This window comes from Myxine glutinosa, chromosome 7 (assembly GCF_964187855.1).
Source record: "Myxine glutinosa chromosome 7, kmMyxGlut1.1, whole genome shotgun sequence".
NCBI classification, from domain to species: Eukaryota; Metazoa; Chordata; class Myxini; order Myxiniformes; family Myxinidae; genus Myxine; species Myxine glutinosa.
The window spans coordinates 60091572-60104890 of record NC_136267.1 but is presented as its reverse complement, the minus strand read 5'-3'; the positions used below and the strand labels follow the sequence as shown (position 1 = coordinate 60104890).

The following is a 13319-nucleotide window of genomic DNA, read 5'->3' as shown; positions in this document are numbered from 1 at the left end:
TTTATTAATTTAGCAATATCTTTGATGTATGTATAATGTGAATTTTCGTCTGAATTAAAATATAGAAGATTAATATGAGTTTGTTTACAATTGTCAGAAAGCTTTAAAACCTGAATGTTGTTTGTTTCTGTTAGACCATAAACATTAACTGATAAATTATTCATCTTTTCAAATTTAGGAATATCATTTAAAGTCATCGGAAACTTTAGATCTTTCGTATTTAATGTATTCTCATATTTTTTATAATGAGATACTCTTTCATCATGAAAATGTGGAGGATGTAAGTGTGCTAAAATAGACCAGAGAAAACATTTATTGTCTTTATTTTTGATATTGATAACTGCTTTTCTATTTTTGATAACACTGGGTAAATCAATGTAAGAAGAAGCTTTTAGAGGATCTGATTTAAGAATATGAATGTCTATGTAAATAATTTTTCCTATATTGAATCCACTTCCTACGATTGAATTATCCACATCTTGCTCTTGTTTAATAAGTTCATCATAGACTCCTGATGTTTTAAAATCTTGATATGAAGATATAAAGTGTGGCTCAGTTCTCATGTATGGTGCATCTATAACTCCTTCATCCTTTGTCATTTCTAATTTTACTCCCATATAAAATTTAAGTGGTTTCATTTCCTTTAGTGTTTTTTCAATCAACGTTTGAACAGCAGGTTTAACTATTTCTACAGCATCAACTATAGACTCTGGTTCAGGAGGTTTGAAGTTAAAGACTCTTATTTTAATATGTCCTTTGAATGCTCCATCAGAGTTTTTAGTTGTGATAAAATTTGATAAATGTAGATTTGTTTTAAGATGTATTTTGAAGCCTTTCTTGAGGATATTTTTATTACATGTAGAACAGTGTTTTGTTTCAGGTGGAAGAGGGGAAAGTTTGTTTAAAATGTTGTATGTATGTTTTGCGGTGAGAATATGTTGTTTATAATATTTTACTTCCTTCTCGCAAGTATCACAATAAACCATATTTATAGCGTGAGAAAACGTGGTGTTTTATATATATCACTGTGCTTAAAATAAAACACTTTTGAGCTTTACAGCTCCGTTTTATATATATCACTGTGCTTAAACTAAAACACTTTTTCACTCAGAATCATCTAAGTCATAACTATCACATGAATACTCAGAATCATACTCAGAGTCATCAATAAAGCTACTCTCATAACTATCATTTGAGCACAAACTATTAGTATCATAACTATCATCTGTGTTCAATGAAATACTATCATCACCATCATCCAAGTTCAATGAAATACTATCATCACTATCGTCCGAGTTCAATGAAATAGTAAAATCTTCACTGCTGTATTGACTCATATTTAATTAGCAAGAAAAATATTCCCATCAATATCTATATACTTTCTTTCATTAACAGATTCAATCTCTACAATTTTTATATCAAAAGTTATCTTTAAATAATCTCTAACTATCATAGAACGAAATGACATTTCACCAGAAATATTAACATCATTCATTTTACTTAGATCTACACCCTTTGGATTATTAAAGAAAATACAAATGTCTCCTCTAGAATTATTAATGGTCTTATCATTCTTTTTCAAAGTATCGTGGTCAATCACTTTTTCAAGCTTTGAATAAATTGCCAGGAGTAGAGGAGAAACTTTTGTTAGATTTACTTTAATGGATGTCTTTCCAGGTATAGTTAGAGCTCTTCCTTTAAATGAAATAGAGGGGCTCATGTTATTTTCCATAACTGGTTTTACCCAAAAATTTCCATATTTATCTTTGTTCAATTTAACATCTTTGACATATTTTTCTATATCTTCCACCGAAGTAGAGATTGATTGAAATTTGTCTTTTGTGCTTTGAAACATTGTATTTATTAATGAATAAACTTGCGTTTAGTTTAAGTAAAAATTTACCACATAAATATGATAAGTTCTGAAGGATATTTAGAATTTCCAGACTCTCCATATGATAAATTAGAGAATTGTCCGGCTTGTGATAGAGTGGGGCTTAATGATGAGGATTCATATAAACAATGTTTATTCTGTGATTATATTCTAATTAATGATAATAAGAAATATAAAAAAACATATAACTCTTTTAAATTAGAACCAAAAATGAATTACTTTACAAGATTAATAAGAGAGATGAATGTTAAGTATTGTGATGATAATACACCATTTCTTTCAAGGGAAGAGACTCTTTGTATTGAGGAAATGTATAAGGGTTTAATGATATTTATTATTCAAAATAATTTTAATGGAAATGTTAATACAAGATACTATATAAATAAAATAATGGATTATTTTGAAATTAAACCAGAACTCAGGATAAAATATAGAGTTTCTCAAATAGCTCAAAAAAAGTTGGATAACTTGTTTTCCAAATATATAAATGAATGATTTTTTACCCGTTTGGGAAAATAAGATAAAATTTAATAACCATAAAAACATTCCAAATTCATTGAGATGTCTAATAGTTGGTTCAAGCGGATGTGGAAAAACCTGTTTACTTTTAAAGATGCTCCTTGGTCCTAATTTTTTAGATTATGATAATTTAATAATTTTTACAAAGTCAAGTTTTCAACCCGAGTATCAACTACTCTCACAGGGTTTTAATGCAGGTCTTAAAAAGGAAGACATTATCGGTTTATTTAAACTTCAAAACAAACTGAATGATTATAATATTGAAGATATAATACAATTATTTTGTGATACACAGAAATCAAAATCGAAACCCATAACTTGTATTCTCAGTGATAATACGGATGATATACCTTCACCTCAAGATTTAGATAAATCAAAAAAGAACCTTGTCATCTTTGATGATTGTGTTAATGAGAGAAACCAAACAGTAATGGATAGCTACTATACAAGAGGGAGACATTCTTCTTGTAATTGTATATATCTTAGTCAATCATATTTTCAACTCCCTCGACGCTCAATAAGAAACAATGCCAATACTTTTATTTTATTTAAGTTAAATTCAATAGATGTAAATAATTTTTGGAGAGATAATTGCTCTACGTTATGTAGTAAAAAAGAATTTGAAAATTATATGAAACACACGATTGGAAAATATAAATATATTGTTGTGAAACAAGATGAGATACTAAATGATATTTTTCAATAAATAAATACAGAAAATGAATACCGAAGAAAGAGAAAGAAAGTTTAAGGAACATCAACAATTAGTTTCAAAAGTTGTTAAACAACAGGAAGAGATAAAGAAGAAACGGAGACAGAAACTAACTGGTGAAGAAGCCTTTGAAAGAAAACAAGAGAAATTCTTTAAACCACTTTTGAAAACTCAACACTCACCTACAGTTCCCACAGTAGAATTTACTCCGAAAAAACTTCAAATGCTCAAAGATTTTAGTCAGATAACAAAACAAGAACTTGGTGAATTAGAATATGATGACGAGGGATTATTTCGGAAACTTGAGCAGGTAAATCAACCCCCTAATTATGTTGTGGAAGCTCTTCAAAACAATGAATATTCTGCGGGTTCAAAAACCAGAGCAGGTCTCATTCCAACAGAAGAACCAGCAGTGTTTCATCTTGTGGAAGAAAAGGTATTGATATTTAATGATGAATTGATGTTCTTGAGTTCTACTCAACCAAATGTTAAATTAACTCCAAGATTAATGTTTCTTCTAACAAACCCCGGATTCAGCGGTTCAAAATATTTTGAGGAACCACTTGATATGGAAAGAGAGGAAGATAGGGTATATATTGAGTTGTTAAATGCACTTGATTATGGAGTTTCTGTTGCTGGTAAAAGTAAGAAGAATGAGAAGGAGAAACATATTATTGATGCTTTAAGTAAGGTTGGTTCGGGTGTTAGTTTTCTTCCAAATGACCCATCACAATTAGTTAATAGGCTATTATTGTTATTAGGTAGTAAGAAGGCTGGAAACAACAATTGTTTTAATGAATCCTCAGCCATTTTAGATCAGTTGATGAACATGAAAATAATTAATAAATGTCAATACAAAGATATTTTATTAGATATTAAATAAGATGAGAAGCACAATTCTTAGTTTTAATTTCACAACGAGCGATTACACAGCTTCATTCCCTTACCCACTACAACTTGACCCCCTTACCTCATATGAGGCATCTTTGTTGTCGATGGAAACTTATAATACCTTGTTTAATATCACAGAGAAAAACAACAAGTTTAGTTATAATCCAGGAAGTGGATATAAAACTATAACCGTTTCACCTGGAGCTTACGAGATTTCTCAAATATCTTCAGAAGTCTCTCGCCTTATGAAAGAAAAAGGTGATGAACCAAAAAATATTGTAATAGATATTCAAACACACACTTCAAAATCAACTATTAAACTGAAAAATAATTATAAAGTTGATTTCACGATTGAAAATTCGTTCAGAGAGCTATTGGGTTTCTCTTCAAAAAAGATTGAAAATAACGGGACGTTTTACAGTGATAATGTTATCCAAATATCCTCCGGTATAAATTCAGTATTAATTCATTGTGATTTGATTGATGGTGCTTATAACGATGGAATAAGAACAAATACAATATTTTCATTCAGTGCATACTCAACCCCGATTGGTTATAAATTTAATATGGAACCAAAAAATCTTGTCTATTTACCTGTGTCAGGAAAAACCATATACAGAGTAAATTTTAGGATAACCGACCAAGATAATCGTATGATATCCTTTAATGATGAAATTATATCCATCAGAATTCACCTACGTGAAGTTTTTCAATAAATAAATAATGGTTATTGTAAGAAAACACGAGTTGGGAAAATATAAAATAATTACAGGGGAGGGCATGTTCCTTTCACCAGACTATACAAGGTATGTGGGTAAAGGATACTATAAACCTAAGAGACAACGGGGTGTGGGTCATCAATTTCGAAATAAAGGAGATGGGATAATTGATACTCTAATGGGTATTGGTTCAACCATTCTTAAACATAAAGACCTAATTGGTTCAACTGCTTCTCTCATGGGAAATGTAGCAGGTGTTGTAAAGAGTATAAAAGATGCTCAAAAGGAGTCCCATAAATTACAAGCAATCAAAGAAATTAAAAAAGGTAAAACTCAACTATCTTCACAAGAACGACAAAAAATCATTAAAATACTTGGGTCAGGGTTTCAACAATTTTAATACTATATAAATACAAGTATGGAAGCGATTGATAGTATCTATGATTTGGATGATACGATTATCATTTCAAACTCTACTAAAAAGGAAGACTATTTTAAGGTAAATGCTATTACAGGAACCGACTGGAATTCAAACGGAACAAAAAGTTTTGAAATAAATAATCAACAAACTTACTTGAATATAGCTGATAGTTTCTTGCTGTGTAAATTTAAATTCACTAAGGCTGCGAATAATACTAATGCTACACTCGTAAATGATTTCTTCTGGAAAATGTTTGACAGTGTTCGCCTGTATATTGGAACACAAGAGGTTGAAGCGGTTGATTATGTCTCTGCTACATCTGAAATGATGAAATTTACACTATATTCGTTTGGTGATAGAATGGGTAAGGGAGCTGTTGAAGGCTTTATTCCTGATATGTCAACGGGAACAAACACAGACCCTGGTTATAGTCAAAGGAAGTCAATGTATAATGATGACGCAAAAGCTGAGAATAGTTTTACCGTAGCAGTACCTCTTAAAGGTATATTTGGATTTTGTGATTATGATAAAGTTTTGTATGGTCTTAAAATTAGATTTCAACTACAAAGGAATGATAATGTAAATAGATTGCTTTTTGGGGCTGAAAATGCTTTTGGCGACAATAATAAATTTGTTATTAATGATTTGTGTTGGTATATCAATGAATATACTCCTAATCTTAAAACGGAGGAGATGTTAAATAGAAGACTTAACTCAAAGAAACCGCTAAATGTATCATACCTTAAAAGAAGATGTCAACACGTTAAACTGGAACACACTACCTACACTTGGAATTTGGGTGTTCTTGAAGGAAAGCCACGATACCTATGGCTCATTTTTAAAAAACCAGATGGAGAGGAGGGTACTAATAAGAATAATGCGCTGAGTGATAATGCTAAGGTGAAACAACTTCGGGTTTCTCTTGATGGCACATTTTATCCGCGAGATAGATTGGAAATTGATTGGGAAAAAAATGATTATGCGGAAGCCTACAAGTCCTACCAAAAAGTGTGTGAAAGTAATGGTAATAATGATCCTATTTTGGATATGGTTGCATTTAAAGGTTTATATACAATCTACGCAATTGACCTGAGTTCTCAAAAGGAAACTATAAAGTCTAATCGAGTGGATACTTCTCTATACATTGAAAGAGGGGAGAATGAAGAAGTTGATGCTTATTGTTTGCTTTTGGAGGAAACAGAATTACAGATTAATACAGATAATGGTGTTATGATTAATATCACATAGGTTTTTTCTCATAAATAAATGGTAGGGGTATATGTTAATCAAATCAATCTTAATAAATTAACATCTTGTATTCAAAATCAAAAGCCTTGTATTATTAATGTTAATACAATTCAAAGAAAAGGAGCTGTAAGAATTGATGTTTTACTCACACACACACAAGTAAAAACACTAAATGATGTTGGATCACTTAAAATTAAAATGACGAAACCTATGTTAAAGAAATATTCAATAGACGAGTCAAGAGGAGGATTTCTCCCGTTTCTAATTCCTTTATTTGCTGGTTTAAGTGCGGCGGGAGCATTGACTGGTGGTATTTCAGCAGCGGTAAAAACTGCTAACGAAAGGAAGGCACAACTAAAAGCTCAAAAAGAATTGGAAAGACATAACAAGGAGTTGGAGAAACAAATTAGTGGAAGTGGTGTAATTGTAGATTTTGCTCAAAAACTTGAAAGTCTACCTGATAAAGCTAGATTGTTGGTTGGAGATATGCTTTCCTCTATCGCTCAAGCGGGTGTTAAACTAACTAAACGGGGTAATGGATTGTATCTTTCTCATAAATAAATGGATAAATGGTTTAAACAATTTGGAAAGAATACAACGTCAAATATAGAACTAGCTAAGTATTGTAAAACACTAAAAATTGATAATGTGGTTATTTGTATGAGAGATGAATTAATACATATAAATAAGAATACAAAGAATATTATTATGAATTTAGACACACAGAATGGTTCTCATTGGGTTTGTATTCATAATAGTCAGGATAAATATTATTTTGATAGTTATGGTATGCCACCACCTGTTGAAGTAATACAATTCTTACAGAATGGTGTTTATCAAACATTCCAAGTTCAAGAAATTAATTCTAAATGTTGTGGCCAATTATGTTTATATGTATTATTTCAACTCAACAATAATGAAAATTTTTATGATATCATTTTTTATCTAATATAAATGACCTATGTTGGAAAAGATGGTTCTATCTTTGGAAAATCCTCTCAGGATATTGATTTATCAAATTATTATACAAAGGCACAGGCTGAACGACAAAAATATAGTGTAAGTAAAAATATTAATATGAAGAATACTTATAAATTAATCAATTATCCAAACCCTACAGATGCGAATGACTTGATTAGATTCAGTGATTTATCACAATATATATCTTTAAAGAAAACAGCACGTTTTGTGAAACAAGTAAAATTTACAACCACAACACCTGGTTATACTGACCATACACCTTTCCTCATTGAATTTAACTACCTGCTTACAATTAAATTTTATAAAGAAGGACATTTAGTTAATATGCGAATTAATAAATGGGGGTATGATATGCCTGATTTAGGGTATAATTGGTCTTTTTCAATAAACATAGAAGACCTACATGATTTAAATCAGTCTCGTAAAGAAGAATATTATCCACTTGGTGAAGATAAGGATTTATGTGGAAGTACAATTAGTAAACAACAAATACGTGATTTTAAGAAAATAAAAATATATGATAGTATAGCGATGGTTCGCATGACAAAGAAGGAAGGTAATGAGATAAGGATAGAAAGCCGAGGAATACAAACCGATTTGGTAGTGGGAAGATGGGGTGGTATTACCTGTCATAATATTAATCTCACATATATTTCTGATACATAAATGGCAGGAAGAAGACTACAAGAGAATTATAATTTTTGTATTCAAGGATACCTACAAGAAAAGGGTGCTCGGTATTACATACCTTATGATTTGGAGCATATACATGGGAATTTTGTCATAAAAAACTGGCCTTATACTGATATTGTTAAACCCACAAATAGAGACTTGTTTAAAATATTAAATAAAAATGAACTTCTCAAAGTTATGAAATATAAAACTCTTTTAGAAATCGTCAACAAATCTTATTGGTATCCTATTATGAGAAAAATAATTATAGATACAAGAATATCTCAAAATCCAGATGAGTATATGTATAATATTCTTTGGGGTTTAAACTCAAGGGTAGCAAGGGATGAGGAAGGAGTTGAAGAAGAGAAGGAGAAAAGAGAGAAAAGAGAGAAGGAGGAGAGGGAACAAAGAGAGAGGGGGGAGAGGGAGATGGAAATCAGAGCGATTCAAAAAAGAGTGGATGTATTACAGCAAGAAGATAAATCTCAACTCACCGAAGAGGAAAATAAAGAAAGAATGAATGCTGTGAAAATATTGATATCAAAAATTGCTAAGATAAATGAGGAAGGAGTTAAAGAAGAGAAGGAGGAAAGAGAGAAAAAGGAGAAGGAGGAAAGGGAGAAAAAGGAGGAGGAGAGGGAGGAAAGGGAGAAAAGAGAGAAAAAGGAGAAGGAGGAAAGGGAGAAAAAGGAGGAGGAGAAGGAGGAAAGGGAGAAAAGAGAGAAGGAGGAGAGGGAGCAAAGAGAGAGGGAGGAAAAATATAAAAAGATGGAAATCAGTGAGATTAATAAAAGATTGAAGGTATTACAGCAAATAAATCAAACTCAACGCACTGAGGAGGAAAATAAAGAAATGAGAAGTCTAATGAAAATATTATTTTCAAGAATAACGACGTCAATGTCTTCAGTTTCAGGGAGGAGATTTAAATGAGAAAGTGGGGATAAAGAAGAAGAAGAAGGAAAAGATTATGTGGTTGATGATGTCGGTGTAATTGACTTTAGTTAGTTTTATTTGTAAATAAATGGAGGAGAGAGTGAAGGCATTCCTTAGGATTCTTTATGTTTTAAAAATAAAGATTGAAATGTATATGTTGAAAACCAAAAAGGTTTTGATACTCTGTCGGAATTTTTCTGATAAATAAATATGAGTTATTGTCTCAAATGTAAAAAGAAAACTAAATCTAAAAATATCTCTTATGTTAAAGCTAAAAATAATAGAGTTTATCAAAAAGGAATATGTCAAGTATGTGGCTCTAAAAAGTGCCAATTCATCTCTCCTAAAAGAGGAGGAGACATACAAAAGTTTCTGTCAGGAAGTAAATTTACAACAACTGGAATTCCAGGGGAATTACACCTTCCAGGGTATTCTTTCTGTGGTCCAGGAACAAACTTGGATAAAAGATTAGATGAGGCTGACAATCCTAAACCTTGGTCTAAACCTACAAATAGGGTTGACGAAGTGTGTATGAAGCATGATATTGCTTATGGAAATACCACTACGTTGACTGAAAAACATAAAGCCGACAGCGAAATGTTGTATAATTTGTCTTTGATACAAAATCCAACGTTGAGAGAGAAAGTTGATAGGTTTATTGTGAGAAATTTGATAAATGCTAAATTGAAACTTGGTCTTGGTTATTCCTCAAAAAACTATTAGGCTCTAATGATGTCATCAAGACTGAGGAGCTTTTGGCTGAAGAATTACACAAACCTATAATCACAAAGTTTAAAAGAAGGAAGGTTTATTCTAAATACACCGACCACATATGGTCCGCTGATTTAATTGAATTGAATAATGACAGGGGATACAGGTATGCTTTAACCGTTATTGATTTGAGGAGTAGATTTGCCTGGGTTGTCCCTTTAAAAAATAAAAGGGGTGATACTTTAATGTTAGCCTTTAAGCTAATATTTGATCGGGATAAAAGGAAACCAAAGAAGTTATGGACTGATGAGGGAACAGAGTTCTATAACAAAATATTCATGAAATTTCTTAAGGGGAAGGGTATTAAATTATACAGCACCTTTAATGAAGGAAAGGCAGTTGTTATTGAGCGTTTTAATCGTACTTTAAAAGAGAAATTATATAGAAAATTCACACAACTCGGTTCTCAAAAATGGGTGTATTTAATTCAGGATATTGTAGATAATTACAATAATACAGTTCATTCATCAACACAATCAAAACCATCAGAAACATTTACAAAATTAGAATATGAAAAGGAGATTAATTTGAGAAAGCCCAAGTTTAAAGTTGGTGATATTGTAAGAATATACAAATGGAAAAGTCATTTTGAGAAAGGTTATACACAAAAATGGACTCGTGAATTATTTAAAATCATTGATGTAATGGATACAGTCCCTTGGACCTACAAATTATATGATTTAAATGGAGAAGAAATCTTGGGTTCATTTTACTCACAAGAATTACAAAAAACACAAGTAAGCAGATAATACCCTTGAAAATAATAAATAAATAAATAAAATGTAATGGGGATACGTTTTTAAATCTGTGAACCCCAAACACAGAATCCCACAACTTTTTAGTTGGGGCTTAACTTTTGTATGTGTATAATGGGGATACGTTTTTAAATCTGTGAACCCCAAACACAGAATCCCACAACTTTTTAGTTGGGGCTTAACTTTTGTATGTGTATAATGGGGATACGTTTTTAAATCTGTGAACCCCAAACACAGAATCCCACAACTTTTTAGTTGGGGCTTAACTTTTGTATGTGTATAATGGGGATACGTTTTTAAATCTGTGAACCCCAAACACAGAATCCCACAACTTTTTAGTTGGGGCTTAACTTTTGTGTGTGTATAATGGGGATACGTTTTTAAATCTGTGAACCCCAAACACAGAATCCCACAACTTTTTAGTTGGGGCTTAACTTTTGTGTGTGTGTGTATGTGCGAGTGAGTCATAATAATATACAAACCCTAACCCAACCCAAGCCCTAACCCAACCCCATCCCTAACCCAACCCCAACCCTAACCCAACCCCATCCCTAACCCAACCCCATCCCTAACCCAACCCATCCCTAACCCTCACATTCAAAATCCCAACCCTAACCCAATCCCATCCCTAACCCAACCCCAACCCTAACCCTCACATTCAAAATCCCAACCCTAACCCAACCCATCCCTAACCCAACCCCATCCCTAACCCAACCCCATCCCTAACCCAACCCCAACCCTAACCCTCACATTCAAAATCCCAACCCTAACCCAACCCCATCCCTAACCCTCACATTCAAAATCCCACCCAAACCCTAACATAATCTTTCTTTTCTTCTTTTTTAAATACGTATTTTTTTTTTTTTTTTTCCTCTTCCTCCAATTCTGTCTTTCAAGGCTTTTAAGTTTGAAGAAGTAGAAATGGGAAGAAAGAATTTTCCAGCATTTTCTTCCTCGAACTTTCTTGATATTGCTTAAATCAAGCGTCATTAAATAAAGAACATTGTTCATTGCTTTAGAATCCAAAGAGTCTCCAAGAGGAACCCCACAGGTAGAGTCTCCAAAATAAAACCAACTTTCCAAGTTCCCAAGGTATAACCACATTCCTGTTGAGCCTCCAAGATAGGTATCACATTCCGAGTCATCAAAACAAAACCCCCATTCCGAGTCTCCAAAAATATAACCATCTTTCCAAGTCCCCAAGGTAAAACCACAATTTTCAGAAATATTGGGGGTTTCCGTGATAAGTCTCACATAGTATAACTGCGGACCATCAGGGAAAACTTCCCTTTCCCAATTTTTTAGGGTTTCTATGATGTGTCTCACATAGTATAACTGCGGACCATCAGGGAGAATTCCCATTTCACAATTTTTTAGGGTTTCTATGATGTGTCTCACATAGTATAACTGCGGACCATCAGGGAGAACTCTCCTTGCCCAATTTTTTAGGGTTTCTATGATGTGTCTCACATAGTATAACTGCGGACCATCAGGGAGAACTCTCCTTGCCCAATTTTTTAGGGTTTCTATGATGTGTCTCACATAGTATAACTGCGGACCATCAGGGAGAACTCTCCTTGCCCAATTTTCAGAAATTTGTGGGTCTCCAATGTATGACTTGTATTCTGGCTCATCAAGGTAGAACTTGTTCAGTGGGTTTTGTTTTGATAACTCACAACAAGTATCATCATGGTAAAACTCTTTTTCAGGATTTTGTGGATCTCCAAGGTATAACTCTTTGGCTGGGTCATCAAGGTAGAACTCGTTCTGGGGGTCTTGGTTGTTCAAAATGTCTTCAAACAAAAAAATAACTTCATCCCAAGTTGTGTTAAAAGCAGAATTTTCATTTCGTATCTCAGATACAATTTCCTGTGAAAGAAAATAACAATGTATTAATTTAATACAATATTTTTTATTTGTATAAATCAAGCTCTATGAATATTAAAATAAACTTTGTTAACTCTTACACGAGTCTCATCTTAAAAAAAAAAAAAAAAAAAAAAAAAAAAAAAAATTAAATAAATAAATAAATAAATAAACAAACTTACCTCCATTGATAAGAGGTTCGAGTCCAGTTCATCAATCTGAAGGTTGAGTTCTACACAGGTAGTAGGACTCCATGGAATAGCAAAGTTATCCCATTCCATTTCGGCATAGTAGTCCATTCTCAAGTGAAGCAGAAAGCGTGTTTGAAAAAGCCTGTGTGGTCGGTGCCTTTTATAAGGACTGGGTGTGTCTTCCTGTGGAAATTCCCTGGGCGTGTCTTAACTGGAAATGATGTGATGGAAATTCCCTGAAAATGATGTAATGTATTACCTGGAAATGATACAATGCTGAAGAGTTTATAAAGTGGGTGGGACTTAGCAAAAGTGGGCGGGGCTTAGTAAAAAGTGGGCGTGGCTTAACAAAAAGTGGGCGGGGCTTAGTAAAAAATGGGCGTGGTTTACCAAAAAGTGGGCGGAGCTTACCAAAAAATGGTATGTGGCACTGGAGGCGCTCAAGCAAGAACATTGAGGGAGGTTTACCATTTTATCTTAGCTCAGTTAAAATATCTTAATAAAGAACCAAACTCAAACATATTTTTTGTTAATATATTAGATGGTGAAGAGAGTTGTAGGAGAATTAAATTATTTCCCACGCATAAACAAATATTTGTAGGGTCGTTGTTTGAGTGGGTTATATTCACCAGATGATATTAAGAGTAAAAGGTTAAAAGGTCCATGAGGTCAGAAGGATCACAGGTGTTTAAGTGGTCTAATGAATAAGGATAACATGTCAAAAGGTTAGAAGGTTCGTAAAG

General features: G+C 32.6%; 1 protein-coding gene across 1 annotated transcript; it reads right to left on the bottom strand.

Annotated features, from left to right (window-relative positions):
* Window positions 1-11302: 11302 nt before the first annotated feature.
* LOC144893065 (uncharacterized) lies at window positions 11303-12808 on the bottom strand. Its single transcript, XM_078782689.1, has 2 exons — window positions 12568-12808; window positions 11303-12388 (listed from the first exon to the last, which is right to left on the bottom strand). Exons 1-2 carry the CDS (start codon window positions 12682-12684, stop codon window positions 11303-11305), a joined length of 1203 nt encoding a protein of 400 aa, XP_078638815.1. The 5' UTR covers window positions 12685-12808.
* Between the last annotated feature and the right edge of the window lie 511 nt (window positions 12809-13319).